The following is a 12,774-nucleotide window of genomic DNA, read 5'->3' on the forward strand; positions in this document are numbered from 1 at the left end:
CGCCCTGCATAGATTTTAGCAACAACTGTATAGAGGGCAACAGAACTAAGCAATGGGGACAAATAGCAAAGTTAGTTTATGTAATAATTTAAAGTAAAATTTATATAATAGTATACAAAACCTAATGAAAAGATAAAGACCAAAGAACTTGAAAAACACACTTTAACATAAACATTTGGGACAAAGAAATAATTTATATTGCAAGATGAACATTTTTGGATTAAAAACTTTACTAATTAATAAACGCCATGGTAGCATATACTAAAATTTAAAGTTTTTTTAGCATTACCAAATTGACGGTGACAACATATGCAAAAAAAAAGGCTTTTTGTTTTGAATGGCTTTTTATTTTTTCCTTTGGATGAGGGTCAAGGCTGGTGGGTTTGGGTGGTTAAGAGACAAAGAATGAGGCAGAGAAAAAATCAATGCCAAGCTGAAGTCGGACAACTGAGCGGCTCAGCCAGTTGAGCACCTGACTGTGGCTCAGGTCATGATGTCACAGTTCACATGCTGTTAGCACAGAGCCTGCTTTGGATCCTTTGTCCCCCTCTCTCTTTGTCCCTCCTTTGCTTGGGCTCTTTCCAAAATAAATAAATATTTTTAAAAAACAAAAGAGAGATGAAAAAGCCAAGATCTATATGTATTGAAAATCCACTAAGTCAGGTGTAACTGTAAAAGTTTCATGTAACTTTTTTAGGGAAATGGGTTTCTCAAAATGTGGCCTGGGATATATTTTTCTAACAATATGATCTTATTGTCTTACCACAAATAAAAACCGGTATGGAGACACAAAGTAATGGAAAGAGATGAAGAAAAGACCGTCAAGACTCAATTCCTATTAAATGTCCATTTCCGTGCAACTATTCCAATCATAGGAAACAACGAGTAAAAAAAAAAATCAAGATTTTAAGACCTGCAGCTAACAGTCTTTTAAGAGCCTTTTTAACTACATAAGGGAAAGTTCAAAAGCAAACTGACAAACAATATTTAAGTAAAGGAAGAATCACTCTATTGTGCAATAGAACACCACCCTCAAGTGGAAACTGTTCAAAGTACAACCAAACAGGTAAAGCGCTGAAGCCTGGATAAACTGAGGTCAATCACGTGCAGTGAAACAGCATGGGGACAGATTTACTCGAGACATGTCTTCATAGGAGCGTGCACTAAATTCAAACTGACCCCACTGGTCACGCCACCATCACCAGACCTAAACCACATGGCTACGCCCTGAACTGGAAAAGCACACTTCTGGTTACACGCTGAAAGGCTGGGATTAGAAACAATGTGAAAAGATTTTTTTGCAAGTGTATTATGCAAAGAAACATGTATTCATACTATGTGACACTGTTTCCACTCAAATGTGTGGGTAGGGAATAACAATACATAAGTTTATAAAATACCACTGCTACCTTACACTGGCAGACATGAACTCTGCATTTGCAGAGAGCCACTGTGTTCACTGCTTCATCTGATCTCCACGGACCTTACAAGGAAGGTGGTGGGAACAGTAGTTCCAATGTTCACAGATAAGGAAAGTTGAGACAAGTTAGGTAACCTGCCCCAGGCTCCCAGGCTGCATGAAGGGGCAAAACCCAGACTAAAGCATGGACGCACTGACAGTGCCACTCCGTCCCTCCAATGCTGTGAACAAGTTTCTTTTATCATGTTTTTCCGCTAAATGAAAACAGAGCAACACGGAGTTGCCATACTATTTTCACTGGTTGTTTGAAAGCTACAGTCTCCCTATTTCATCAGGAATCTTCTCCAGATGGCCATCAATGTATCTAGATATTTGAAGGAGAACAAAATGCGGAGGTAGCGTAGATAGGGGCACCTTAAGTTAGGCTCCTGTAACTGATTCTCCTGTTTCAACAACAAGATGGCATCAAAGGTATGTTTACTGGGAGAAAAAACGAAACGTGGGAAACTGATCATCCAGAGTTCAGTCCTCGGACCTCTTCTCTTTCTCACCCACACTCACTACCTGGTAATGTGATCCAGTCTCCTGGCTTCAAATACCATCTACAAACTGAGAAGCTCCAGAAGCACACAGCTCCCACTCGTCCCCCACTCGAGAGTCATGCACCCCACTGCCTACTTACTATCTCTGTCTGAAGGTCTGCCAGGAGCCCCTCGTCTCTGCCCATCTGGCCCTCCTTCGGGGCCTCCTGTCTCTATCCTCTGCCCTCCCTTGCAACCCACGCAGGCAAGTCAGCAAATCCTGCCTTATCGACCTTGAAAATATGCCCGGAACTTAACCGCTTTGTACCACCTACACGCCTGTGACTTATTTAAATCACCACCATGTCTTACAGAGATCACTGCAATGTCTTGGCAGGTCTCTCTGTCTCCACTCCTTACCCACCCCCTCTCTTTTTTCACGGATAATCACAAGAACGTCCAAGGAGAGTGAAGAGTATAAAAGCCCTGGCGAGCCCATCCTCGGGCCCCACTTCCATGCTTGCTCCTCTGCAATCATTCTCCACACAGCAAGCGGAGGGATCCAGTCCTGACTCAGAACTAAACGGTCTCATGCAGCCTGGCCTCCTGTGAACTGTCTGCCCTTATCCCTCGGTTCCGATCCCCCGTGAGGACTTTGCTGCACAGGCCCTCTGCTGACCCTGAACACACTGAGCCCGCTCCCGCCTAGAGACTGAGGCACCAGCTGTGCCCCCTGCCACAGGCTCCTGGGCCCCCCGATCTGGTCCCCTGCCTGCAGGTGTCTCCTCAGAGCTCTCCTCCAGCCCATGCACTGCAGTTGTCTCTCCACAGCACCTGTCATTACCTGAGACCTGCTATATTTCCACATGCGTTCACGGTCTGTCTCTCCACCGCCCACCCCTGGAATGTCAGCTCTGTGAAAGCAGGGCTCCTGTCAGTTTTAGTCCCCACTCCACGCCCTCGGCTCCCAGAGAGGTGCTTGCTACCGAACAAGCACCCAATAATAACTGCTGGATGAACAAACGAGCCCAGATGATGCTACGGCTTGTATGGATTCTTGTTAGTATCTCAAAACTGGGGTTTTAAACTGATAAATGGCTAAAAGCTCTTCTAAAGCTATCTTTAAAGGCTGCCGCCCGTAACCTGGGTTAGTGACAGTCGCATCTGGGGAAGACGTGAGCATTGCATACGTAGCTCATTTATTATAAGCTGGAACCACATGTGCTTTCTTGTGATCCCCGTGTGTCACATAACTCACCCCCTTCATCAACACCTAGGTCTTGGGTGATTACTAAGTGAAGCACTATGCTCACCCGTGAAGAGAAGGCATCAGTACGTAAGGCCGGCCCTTGGCTCTAAAGAATCTAGAAGAGAGACATGTTTTAGATACAGAGGTGGGGATGCCCTCGAGTTGTGCCATATATCCAAGTCCTGAGCACAGGGCCAGCACGTGGCAGGCAGCCCTGACTCCGGGCACCTTTCTTTCCCATCACAGAGGCCTCTAACCATTGATGCCACCGAACCCCTACCATAATCCTGGAAGCGAGACAAAGTGGCTACCAATAGCGAGAGAGGTCACATGATCAGGCAGCATGGCCAGGATTGGAAACGTGACCTAAACTACAAAGGCAGCTCACTTTCCTGCAAGCTGTAATTTACAGAAAACCAAACATTCTTTGTTATATGTGGGAGCCCGACAGTGACCACAGGAAAGCGTGGTTAGGGACGCCGGCATGTGTCTGCACACGGGGCTCCCTGCCTGGGCAAAGCATGCCTGCAAACAGGATGCTCTGCCAGGAGGCCTGCACACAATATCCAAGTTTAATGGTCTGCTCGCATACCAGGGAACATGCCCTCCTTAGAAATAAGGAGGAGGCTGGAATTGTGAGCAGGCCTCTTAGTAAACATGTTGTGGTCACTTCCTCCCTTTGCTCCCCCCTGTCCTTGAAATGTGTTTGGCTACTTGCCCTTAATTGGTAAAGGAATGCATCTTGTAGGTTTCAGTTTGTATCCAGTTACCGGGGTATAAAATAAACCGCAAGAGGGGCTTGCGTAGAATTGTTCCTCCGGCCGGAGTTGTGTCTGTGTCTGTCTTTTGTGTGTGTCTTGTCCTCTGTGTCATTTCGTCCGCAACATTATAACTAGTAGCCAAAGGCTGAGCAGTCCTTACACCCAGATTGAAACCTCCCCTAAGGCTTTTTATTATGGAATATAAAACACAGTAATCAGGGGGCGCTTGGGTGGTTGGTTCAGTCAGTTAAGCATCCGACTCTTGATTTCAGCTCAGATCATGATCTCATAGTTCATGAGATGGAGCCCCACCTCGGGCTCTGTGCTGACAGTGCAGAGCCTGCTTGGGATTCTCTCTCTCTCCCTCTCTCTCTGCCCCTCCCATTTTCGCTCTCTCTCTTGAAATAAATAAACTTAAAAAAGAAACACCTTTATTTAAAAAAAAATAGCAATCATATTAATATAAAGTTAGAGACTATCTTAAGTGATGCTTGGCCAAGTGATTTCCTTTGGTCAATGAAATTTGAGTGGAAGTGGATTTAAGAGCCACCAAGTCAATCCATGTATATTTTTCATCCATCCCAAGACCAGCAATGTCCCAGACAGATCTGCTCCTTTAACTGGAATCCTGAAATTAGGAAGACACTTAGAGGGGCGCCTGGGTGGCTCAGTCGGTTAAGCGTCCGACTTCAGCTCAGGACCTGACCTCACAGTTCGTGGGTTCAAGCCCCGCATCAAGCTCTGGGCCAACAGCTCAAAGCCTGGAGCCTGTTTCAGATTCTGTGTCTCCCTCTCTTTCTGCTCCTCCTCCACTCATTCTCTGTCTCTCTCGGTCTCAAAAACAAATAAACTATAAAATTTAAAAAAAAAAAAAAAAAAGGAAGACACTTAGAGCAGAGACACAGCCTACCAGAAGCTAACACTCCCAAAAACATGAAATAATCCTTTATTATTTTACGTCACTGAGATGTGTTTGTTAACCCAGATAACCTGACATATGTTGACTTATATGAGAAACAAGCACTTCTATCCCTTTGTTCTCACTTCTTACTGGACTCTGAGCTTGTCATAAAATTATCGGAGGAATCACTGTCCCACAAATAAAACACTCTGCTGTCATGGTGTCCTAGGTTTATTCCTCCACTTTTTCTTACTCATGTAAAATATACACTAGCAGAACAAACATTAACAAAGGAGGAACATTAGTGTGTGTGATGCAACCTGGTAGCAGGGCATCTGAGTTTTCAAAAGCTGAAAGAAGGACGCCTGGGTGGCTCAGGCAGTTAAGCGCCCGACTTCGGCTCAGGTCATGATCTCATGGTTCAGTGGTAACACAAAAATCTATGAAACCCGACCCACAAACACGCATTGCTGTAAATTTTTCTACAGATCAGGTTTATAAACTAAGGTGATACGTAATCATGACAACAAGCAGGAGTGTATTCAACCAGTCTCAAAGACCCACCTGGCCCACCTCCCCATTTCCTCCAGAACGAGTCTATGTCAAATAACAAAAAAGGCCCCAAAGAACAAAGTACCTTCTTTGCACAAGGAAATATTCTAGGTCCTTCAGGAGATAGAGAAGACAAAACGAGGGCCTTATACTTACAGAAGTGAGTAAGAAATGTCAATGCGTGAAAAGCTCAAAGTTGAAAATATTAAGAAATGGATAGCAATAGGATAAAAAAAAAAAGATTAACAGTAACAACATGAAATATCTTGGGAAAATCTGGCAAAGAGGGCTGGAACTACATACCCTCTGGCTAAATACCTCAATATCCCACAATAACGAAACGTGTCCTTACCACCAGAAGTAGATGGGATTAATTGACACTGCACATGACCTTAATCAAGGAACATCCAAAGACTCTGTGTCCCTTCTGTAAAGATAAGCTACATAGGGGAACCTGGTTGGCTTCGTTAAGTGTCCAACTTCAGCTCAATCTTGATCTCACGGTTCAAGGGCTTGGGTTCCCCTCGGGCTCTTTGCTGACAGCTCAGAGCGTGGAGCCTGTGTCTCCCTCTCTCTCTCTGTCCCTCCCCTGCTTGCAATCTTTCTCAAAAATGAATAGACATTAAAAAATTTTTTTAAAACCAAAACAAAAGCTACACGTCCACAGTGAGGGAGGAGAGTATAATCAAATGTCCTGTTTGGGTCTTCTGTAGAAACCCAGGCTGCTTGCTTACCCTTTTGTTATACATGTCTCCATAAACAAATTGGAGACAATCTGTCTCTCTGTATTCCTTAGTAAGAGGGAGAAAAACGGGCATTAGAAAGTCATCGTGGGTGAACAATTTTATCCCAGCAAAGATACTAATAAATACTGGGCTGTATCTTCTGCCTTACCCACCTCCCTTGCACTGCGCACAATGAAGGAGTGTTCATTTATTCCCCACAAAGGTTTGGCTGCAGACAAACCCACTCCTCTGTGCACACCATGTTGCGTCAGTGCAAAACCTTTAAATTACTAAGACCTCCCGCCTTCAGGATTCTTCACTACAGCATCTTCTAACTGATGAGCCTTAATAAAACTCATGCAACTGCCTCTCCAAGTGAAACTTTTATAAAAAGCTTCATGTGAAAAGTTTTGATGAAAGAGGTTTAAAACAACACCACCACCACCACCACCACATATTTCGGATTCTCTGACTCCAAACTTCTAGTTCTCAAAATACACTTATTTCTTATTGTCATCAATACACTTATATTTACGGGGATTCACCTCAAACCAGCCTTCTAGCTCAATAAATCACAGCTCGGTAATTTACCAAATTCAAGAACTTCCTTGTATACAGTAAGTGCCTGACCTTCTTCGTCAGTTCTGCTCAGGGGAAAAATCTGTGAAGCTAGTCTACTTTAAAAAGTAAGTTATAAATAGAACTCCCCTATGACCCAGCAATAGCACTGCTAGGAATTTACCCAAGGGACACAAGGGTGCTGATGCATAGGGGCACATATACCCCAATGTTCATAGCAGCACTCTCAACAATAGCCAAAACATGGAAAGAGCCTAAGTGTCCATCAACGGACAAATGGATCAAGAAGATGTGGTTTATCTATATGATGGAATACTACATGGCAATGAGAAAGAATGAAATCTGGCCATGTATAGCAACGTGGATGGACCTTGAGGGTGTTATGCTGAGCGAAATAAGTCAGGCAGAGAAGGACAGCTACCATATGTTTGCACGTATAGAAGGATTAGGAGGAACTTAACGGAGGACCGTGGGGAAGAAGAGGAGAAATGGGGGGGAGAGGGAAGGAGGCAAACCACGAGAGACTCTTGAATGCCGAGAACAAACTGAGGGCAGATGGAGTGGGGGGAGGGGAAAGGGGGTGATGGGCATGGAGGAGGGCATTTGTGGGGATGAGCACTGGGTGGTTTATGGAAACCAACTTGGCAATAAACTATTTAAAAAAAAAGTAAGTTATAAAATCATTCTCAAGGAGGACAATTTTTGCTGGCAGAAGAAATTAACAAGGGGTGAAATGTGACTTTGGAAAATTATTTGATGTAAAGGCAAAGCTGGCTCACTTGTGGAGACTCTACCGTAAACGCCATCTACTCATTAAAAAGAAAAAAACTTACCAACAACTGATGCACCTCTTTCTGCAAACGCCAGGGCATAGGCTCGGCCCAGTCCTAATGAAAAACAAAATAATCAGAAAGTCGAGCAAACAGTAAACATTAGCATAATTTTTTTGGTCCACTCAAATCAACCATTTTAAAGTTTACTGACAAACCGCTCATATTATATTACAATGGTAGGGTCTTCGTTGGTACTCTCAACACCTACCTCACCTTCTTCAACCTGTAGAGGTCCAAAAGCTTCAAACTGTACGTTCTATCTATTCTGCCTACCATTTCCTACCCCCCTACCTAGCTGCTAGGATGCTGGGTGTGAGCACCAACATTAAATGTATTTGCCTATCTGGAAGGTGGAAAGGAAGCAGAAGGTACCTTACTGTGACTTCTGGCTGTTGTTGTTGGTTAAGAAGCTGATTTCTGGAAGCTTCCCAAATATTAAGAAACAGTGAGTGGGGCATCTGGGTGGCCCAGTCAGTTGAGCCTCTGACTCATGATTTCAGCTAAGGTTATGATCTCATGGTGTGTGGAATGGAACCCCGCATCAAGCTCTCTGCTGACAGTGTGGAGTCAGCTTGGGATTCTTCTTCTCCCTCTCTCTCCGCCCCTCCCCTGCTCACTCTCTCTCTCTCAAAATAAATAAGAAAGAAAGACAGGAAGGAAGGAAGGAAGGAAGGAAGGAAGGAAGGAAGGAAGGAAGGAAGGAAGGAAGAAAGAAAGAAAGAAAGAAAGAAAGAAAGAAAGAAAGAAAGAAAGAAAGAAAGAAAACAAAGAAACAAACAGTGGGTATAGTGGCAACTTATCAATCTAGCTCCCTAAGCTCTGATAGCAGCTTCCATTCTATAGACCCTTGGTATCCAGTGCTGGTTGGGCTGCAGCAGTTCCAGAAGCAGTTGCAGGGGTACTAGTTCCCCTAAAGAACCAGTTCCGTATTGTTCTGCACGTCAACCCAAGAGGAAGTGCCTAAGACTCACTGCCTGTGTGAAATCCTTTCCTGCTCCAAATATCTAGGATTTCTATATCCTACACCAAACCCTACACAATCACCAAACACAAAAAATATTTAATTCTGACTCCAAGGTATGAGGCATAAACTTGTCATCCAAATATATGTACACTTATATAAATATATATATACTTATGCTTAAATGAGTTTAATAGGCATAGAACATCTCAGGAAGAATAGAGAAGAAATGCGCAGTTAGAGGTTACTTCTGGGGAAACAGAAGTTTGTGACTAGCAACCAAGAGAGGAAGGCTTGCTTTTGTATTGTTTAAATTAGTTTAACATGTATAGTTTTTTTAAGTAAATTGATTGGTAAATGTAATTAGCAGCTTAAATTTCATTTAAATGGATCAAGAAATATACAAAGAACCCAAAATATAAAGTTTTCCAAAACTGAAAGATATCACCAAATAATTCATTTTAGAAGTTAATTCACTATTTTTATTTTAGAGAAAGAGAGAGAGAGAGAGAGAGAGAGCAGGAAGAGCAGAGGGAGAGAGAGGAAGAAAATGAATCCCAAGCAGACTCCATGCTCAGTGCAGAACCTGACATAGGGCTCGATCCCACAACCCTGGGATCATGACATGAGTCAAAATCAAGAAGGGGCGCTCAACCAACGGAACCACACAGGTGCCTCTTTTTAAAAAATTTTTTTAGAAGTTAATCTGCTCTGAATGAATAAGAGCCCTCAGCCAATACAATAACTCAAGTCTTCTCATATTTTATCCGAGCAAGGCTGGACCACTTGTTCTAAACATAGTGTTTAAAGAAATCACGGGCTTGTGACCAGAAGGCAAAATTACTGGGTAACAGAGTAGAAAATCATTAGATCAAAGGAATGGGGTAGATCTCTAGCAGAGTGACCTAATCAGAAATTATCTCAACTTAAAATCAAGTTTTACAGCTCTCTCAAAGACATTGTAAGTGATGTACTTTTATCACAAAGGCCCATACAAACTATACACAAATCTGCATAGAAAGTAAAAAATGACAGCTCCTTTCTTTTTCCTTCAACACCACTAGCCCATGAGCAGACTGGTAAGGGTCCTTCTACATTTTAACATGTGTGCTTAAGTAAACATCATTTAACTACTTCATATCCATTAGTCTGCCTCCCTCACTTAAACTAGAAAGTTCTTGATGGCTCAGATTGAATATGTCACTCTTCTGCGTTCCCCACAACTTGGCGTTAAGGGCCAAATGCACAAAAAGTTAAATCCAAGAGCCTCCACTTTGTCCTAATCTCCTAAATCTTATCTTATATCTCCCTCAAACCTAAATACATTGCCAACCACCCTCTCCCCTCCATCTCTTTCTTTCTTTTTTTTTTTTTTGACCTTAATTTCTTTAGCATTGTCAAATCTCAGTTGATTCTCAACTCAAACTGCTTGTGCAGTGTTCTCTTTGATGGCTTCCACTCCTCTTCACTCTAAGAGAGGCGCTGAGTATAGCTTCCTAGACTATTTCACTTTCTAGCTTTACCAATCTAAGGAATTCAAATGACTTCAAAATCTCTCTCCCCGACTTCAAGATCTCCACCTGCTCACACCCTTCTCACTATCTCCAAATCCAACATCTGCTAATCTCACAACCATCTTGAATTCAAAATGGCCAGACTCCCTTCTTCCTCAGTGCAAATCTTCCACTCTCAACAGTTACAGCCCCAATAACCACTTCAGTCTGCTAATAAAACAGCCGTGATACCCTGTGATTCCTCTGCTGTACCACCAAAACTGTCTACATAAAGCCTGGACAATTCTACACCACTCTTTCAGGTTATTTCACATAACAAATCTTCATTTTGTTGCTCCTGAAATACATTAATCTATATTTCAAGCTAAACAACAACACGTGAATAGGGAACATATATTCCTCTTTATCTACAGAATAGTGGGATGAAGTCAGACAAATTCTCATACACAGGCCCAGGAGCCATCCATGGACATCTCTTCCAGGGATGTTCAGCAATGCCTCAATTCTAAAGGTTTGATTTCTAAACGAGAAAACCCCAAGACCCAAGGACAATAGTCTCAGTGACAGGACTGGAATTTGATCTCTATCTCCCTTCCAGAATGATGACAGTTGCTGTTCGAGAACAGCTGCTCTGTCTCCCTTCCTCAATGGTGATCTGTAACTTGACTACAAAACTGTATTCCTCTCTCCTATCGGCAATAGCTAAGGATTCTATCATAATCCAGGCAAGGGAAATCCTGCAAGTCTCTTTAAAAACAAACCAGTTTATAAACAGGAGGTACTAAGTCCATAATTGTCTAGTCACAACTCATTAATGATTCACAAAATCAATTTAGTAGGTTTCATAATCTCTATTTACTTAATGAAATAGAATAGAAACTCTTAGAATGCACTTCATTTACTATGTGCCATGTCAGGAACTTGTTTCAAATATAAATGATGTATATGTGCACTGAATCTTGGTGCAAAATGTATTTCATGCTGTGAACCAGTCACTGTCAAAAGAGGCTCATTAAAACAATGAGTGCATCACTTAATTATTTCCATCAAAAGCAAAGTGTAAACCAAATGTTTTCCCAAGGTCATATGACCATTTTTGAATGAATACAGCTAGTAATAGAAACTTGGCCACCAATTAATCTTAAAAGCACTTTCCAAAACGCAGCATCAGAATCCATTCTATCGATGGAATGTAAAGAAAGATACAAATGAACTAACTGGAAGAATTCCACTGCTGTTACAATACACAATTTAAATTAATTCCACATTAGGTCTATTCTAGATGTAAGGTACCACCAGTGGGGAATCAAAGGCACTGAAGGCCAAGATCCCTACACGTGGTGGTTATAGAGGTTGATCACTAGTGGGAAACAGTGTAAAATCACACTGCCAAGTATCCGTATGGGTATGAGTGGTTTTCGTTTCTTCTGCAAGAATAGGGTTATTTCACATAACCAATCTCCATTTTGTTTCTCCTGAAATACAGGAAGATCTGTTCTACTTCAGAAATGTCTCTGCTCACCAGCTGGTCCCCCCTGCACTCCTACACTAACACCTGCCTCACTCCCGTAGACATGTGAGGCTTGATAAGCATGCAAACTTAAACTTCAACGAGGAGACTTTCTCCAAAGAAGAACTTCTCAAGAACCCTAAAACGACCGACTGGGAAAAGAAACACTGATGACTTGTCAAAGGCAAGGGGCTGCCGTCTCTAATCCTGGGGAGTGTGGAGGGGTTCCTGCCGCGACCGGCTTTTCGGCAACCTTTAAAACACTTGACAACATGCCTAAGAGTCTCCTGGCAGGATAGGTCGCGATCGAGGGTCATTAGGAATGTTTTACCCCGGTTCTGCAAGCCGTAGCCCAGCCCGGCCTCCGTCTTGCAAGACCCGGGGCCTTGGGAAGAGGCCCCCAAGAAGATGGGGCGGGGAAGCGGGCCACACGCGGCAGTGTGACTACGTGTTTCTGCTCCCCACTCAGTGCTGGCCCTCTCGGCAGTGTCGGCGCCCCGAGAACAGCCGTTACCCGTCCTCCCTCCGGGACCACCAGGTCCAGGGATTCTCCAAGCCGCCTGTACTCCGCCGCCCCACCACTGCCCGACGCCCCGACGTCGGGAATGCAGTTGCGGCTGCGCGGGTATCCTGAGGCGAAAAGGGGGGCTCAGGACGCGAGAACTAGATGGGAGCCCGCCCTCCGGCCTTCGCGTGCTCACCTCCCCCCGCGCCGGTGACCAGTACCACCCGCCCGTCGAATCGCAGCGGCGAGGCCATGAGTCCGGCCTGCAGCGACACACGCACACACACCAAAACAAGCCGAAATGCTGCAGCTCAGACTGCGAGGCTCGGAGGGGAGGGGGAGTGGCGAGGGCGGGAGGGGAGAGACCTGCGGGTTTCAGGGAAGGAGAGGGACGCCGCAGTTTTCCAAGTGCGCCTGCGCGGGAATCCCTTGGCACTCTGGGAAATGTAGTCCGGCATGCCTCACGTGACTGCGAGAGCCTGCTCCAGCGGTTTGGCTTGAAAAGGCCACTTTTGCTGCTAGAGGTAACGGGATCTCCTCGGACCTGTGTAGCAAAATGTCACACGACACCAGACTTACATCCATGCTCTCGTCGTTTTGTCATTCACTCAAAACTGTTTTCTGGACAAAGGCCCTAGCCTCAAATAGCTTTCAGACATAGCCCCTAAGAAAGTCACCCTTTACCAATGGGTAAAGATTTCTTAGAATGTAATCTTTGAACTTCATGCATGAAAATCATCCGA

The 12,774-nt window shown here is 44.0% G+C and overlaps 1 protein-coding gene across 1 annotated transcript in view; it reads right to left on the bottom strand.

The window, feature by feature from the left end:
* HSD17B4 (hydroxysteroid 17-beta dehydrogenase 4) overlaps positions 1–12,420 on the bottom strand; it is an 85,853-nt gene extending 73,433 nt beyond the window's left edge. The window contains exons 1-2 of the mRNA XM_039244950.1: positions 12,228–12,420; positions 7,542–7,595 (exon numbers count right to left, since the gene is read on the bottom strand). Coding sequence (XP_039100881.1) covers positions 7,542–7,595; positions 12,228–12,285 — 112 coding nt within the window. The 5' untranslated portion in view covers positions 12,286–12,420. The remainder of the gene's footprint in view (positions 1–7,541; positions 7,596–12,227) is intronic.
* Positions 12,421–12,774: the final 354 nt, after the last annotated feature.

This window comes from Hyaena hyaena, unplaced genomic scaffold (assembly GCF_003009895.1).
Source record: "Hyaena hyaena isolate Hyena2069 unplaced genomic scaffold, ASM300989v1 scaffold_250, whole genome shotgun sequence".
Taxonomy (NCBI): Eukaryota; Metazoa; Chordata; class Mammalia; order Carnivora; family Hyaenidae; genus Hyaena; species Hyaena hyaena.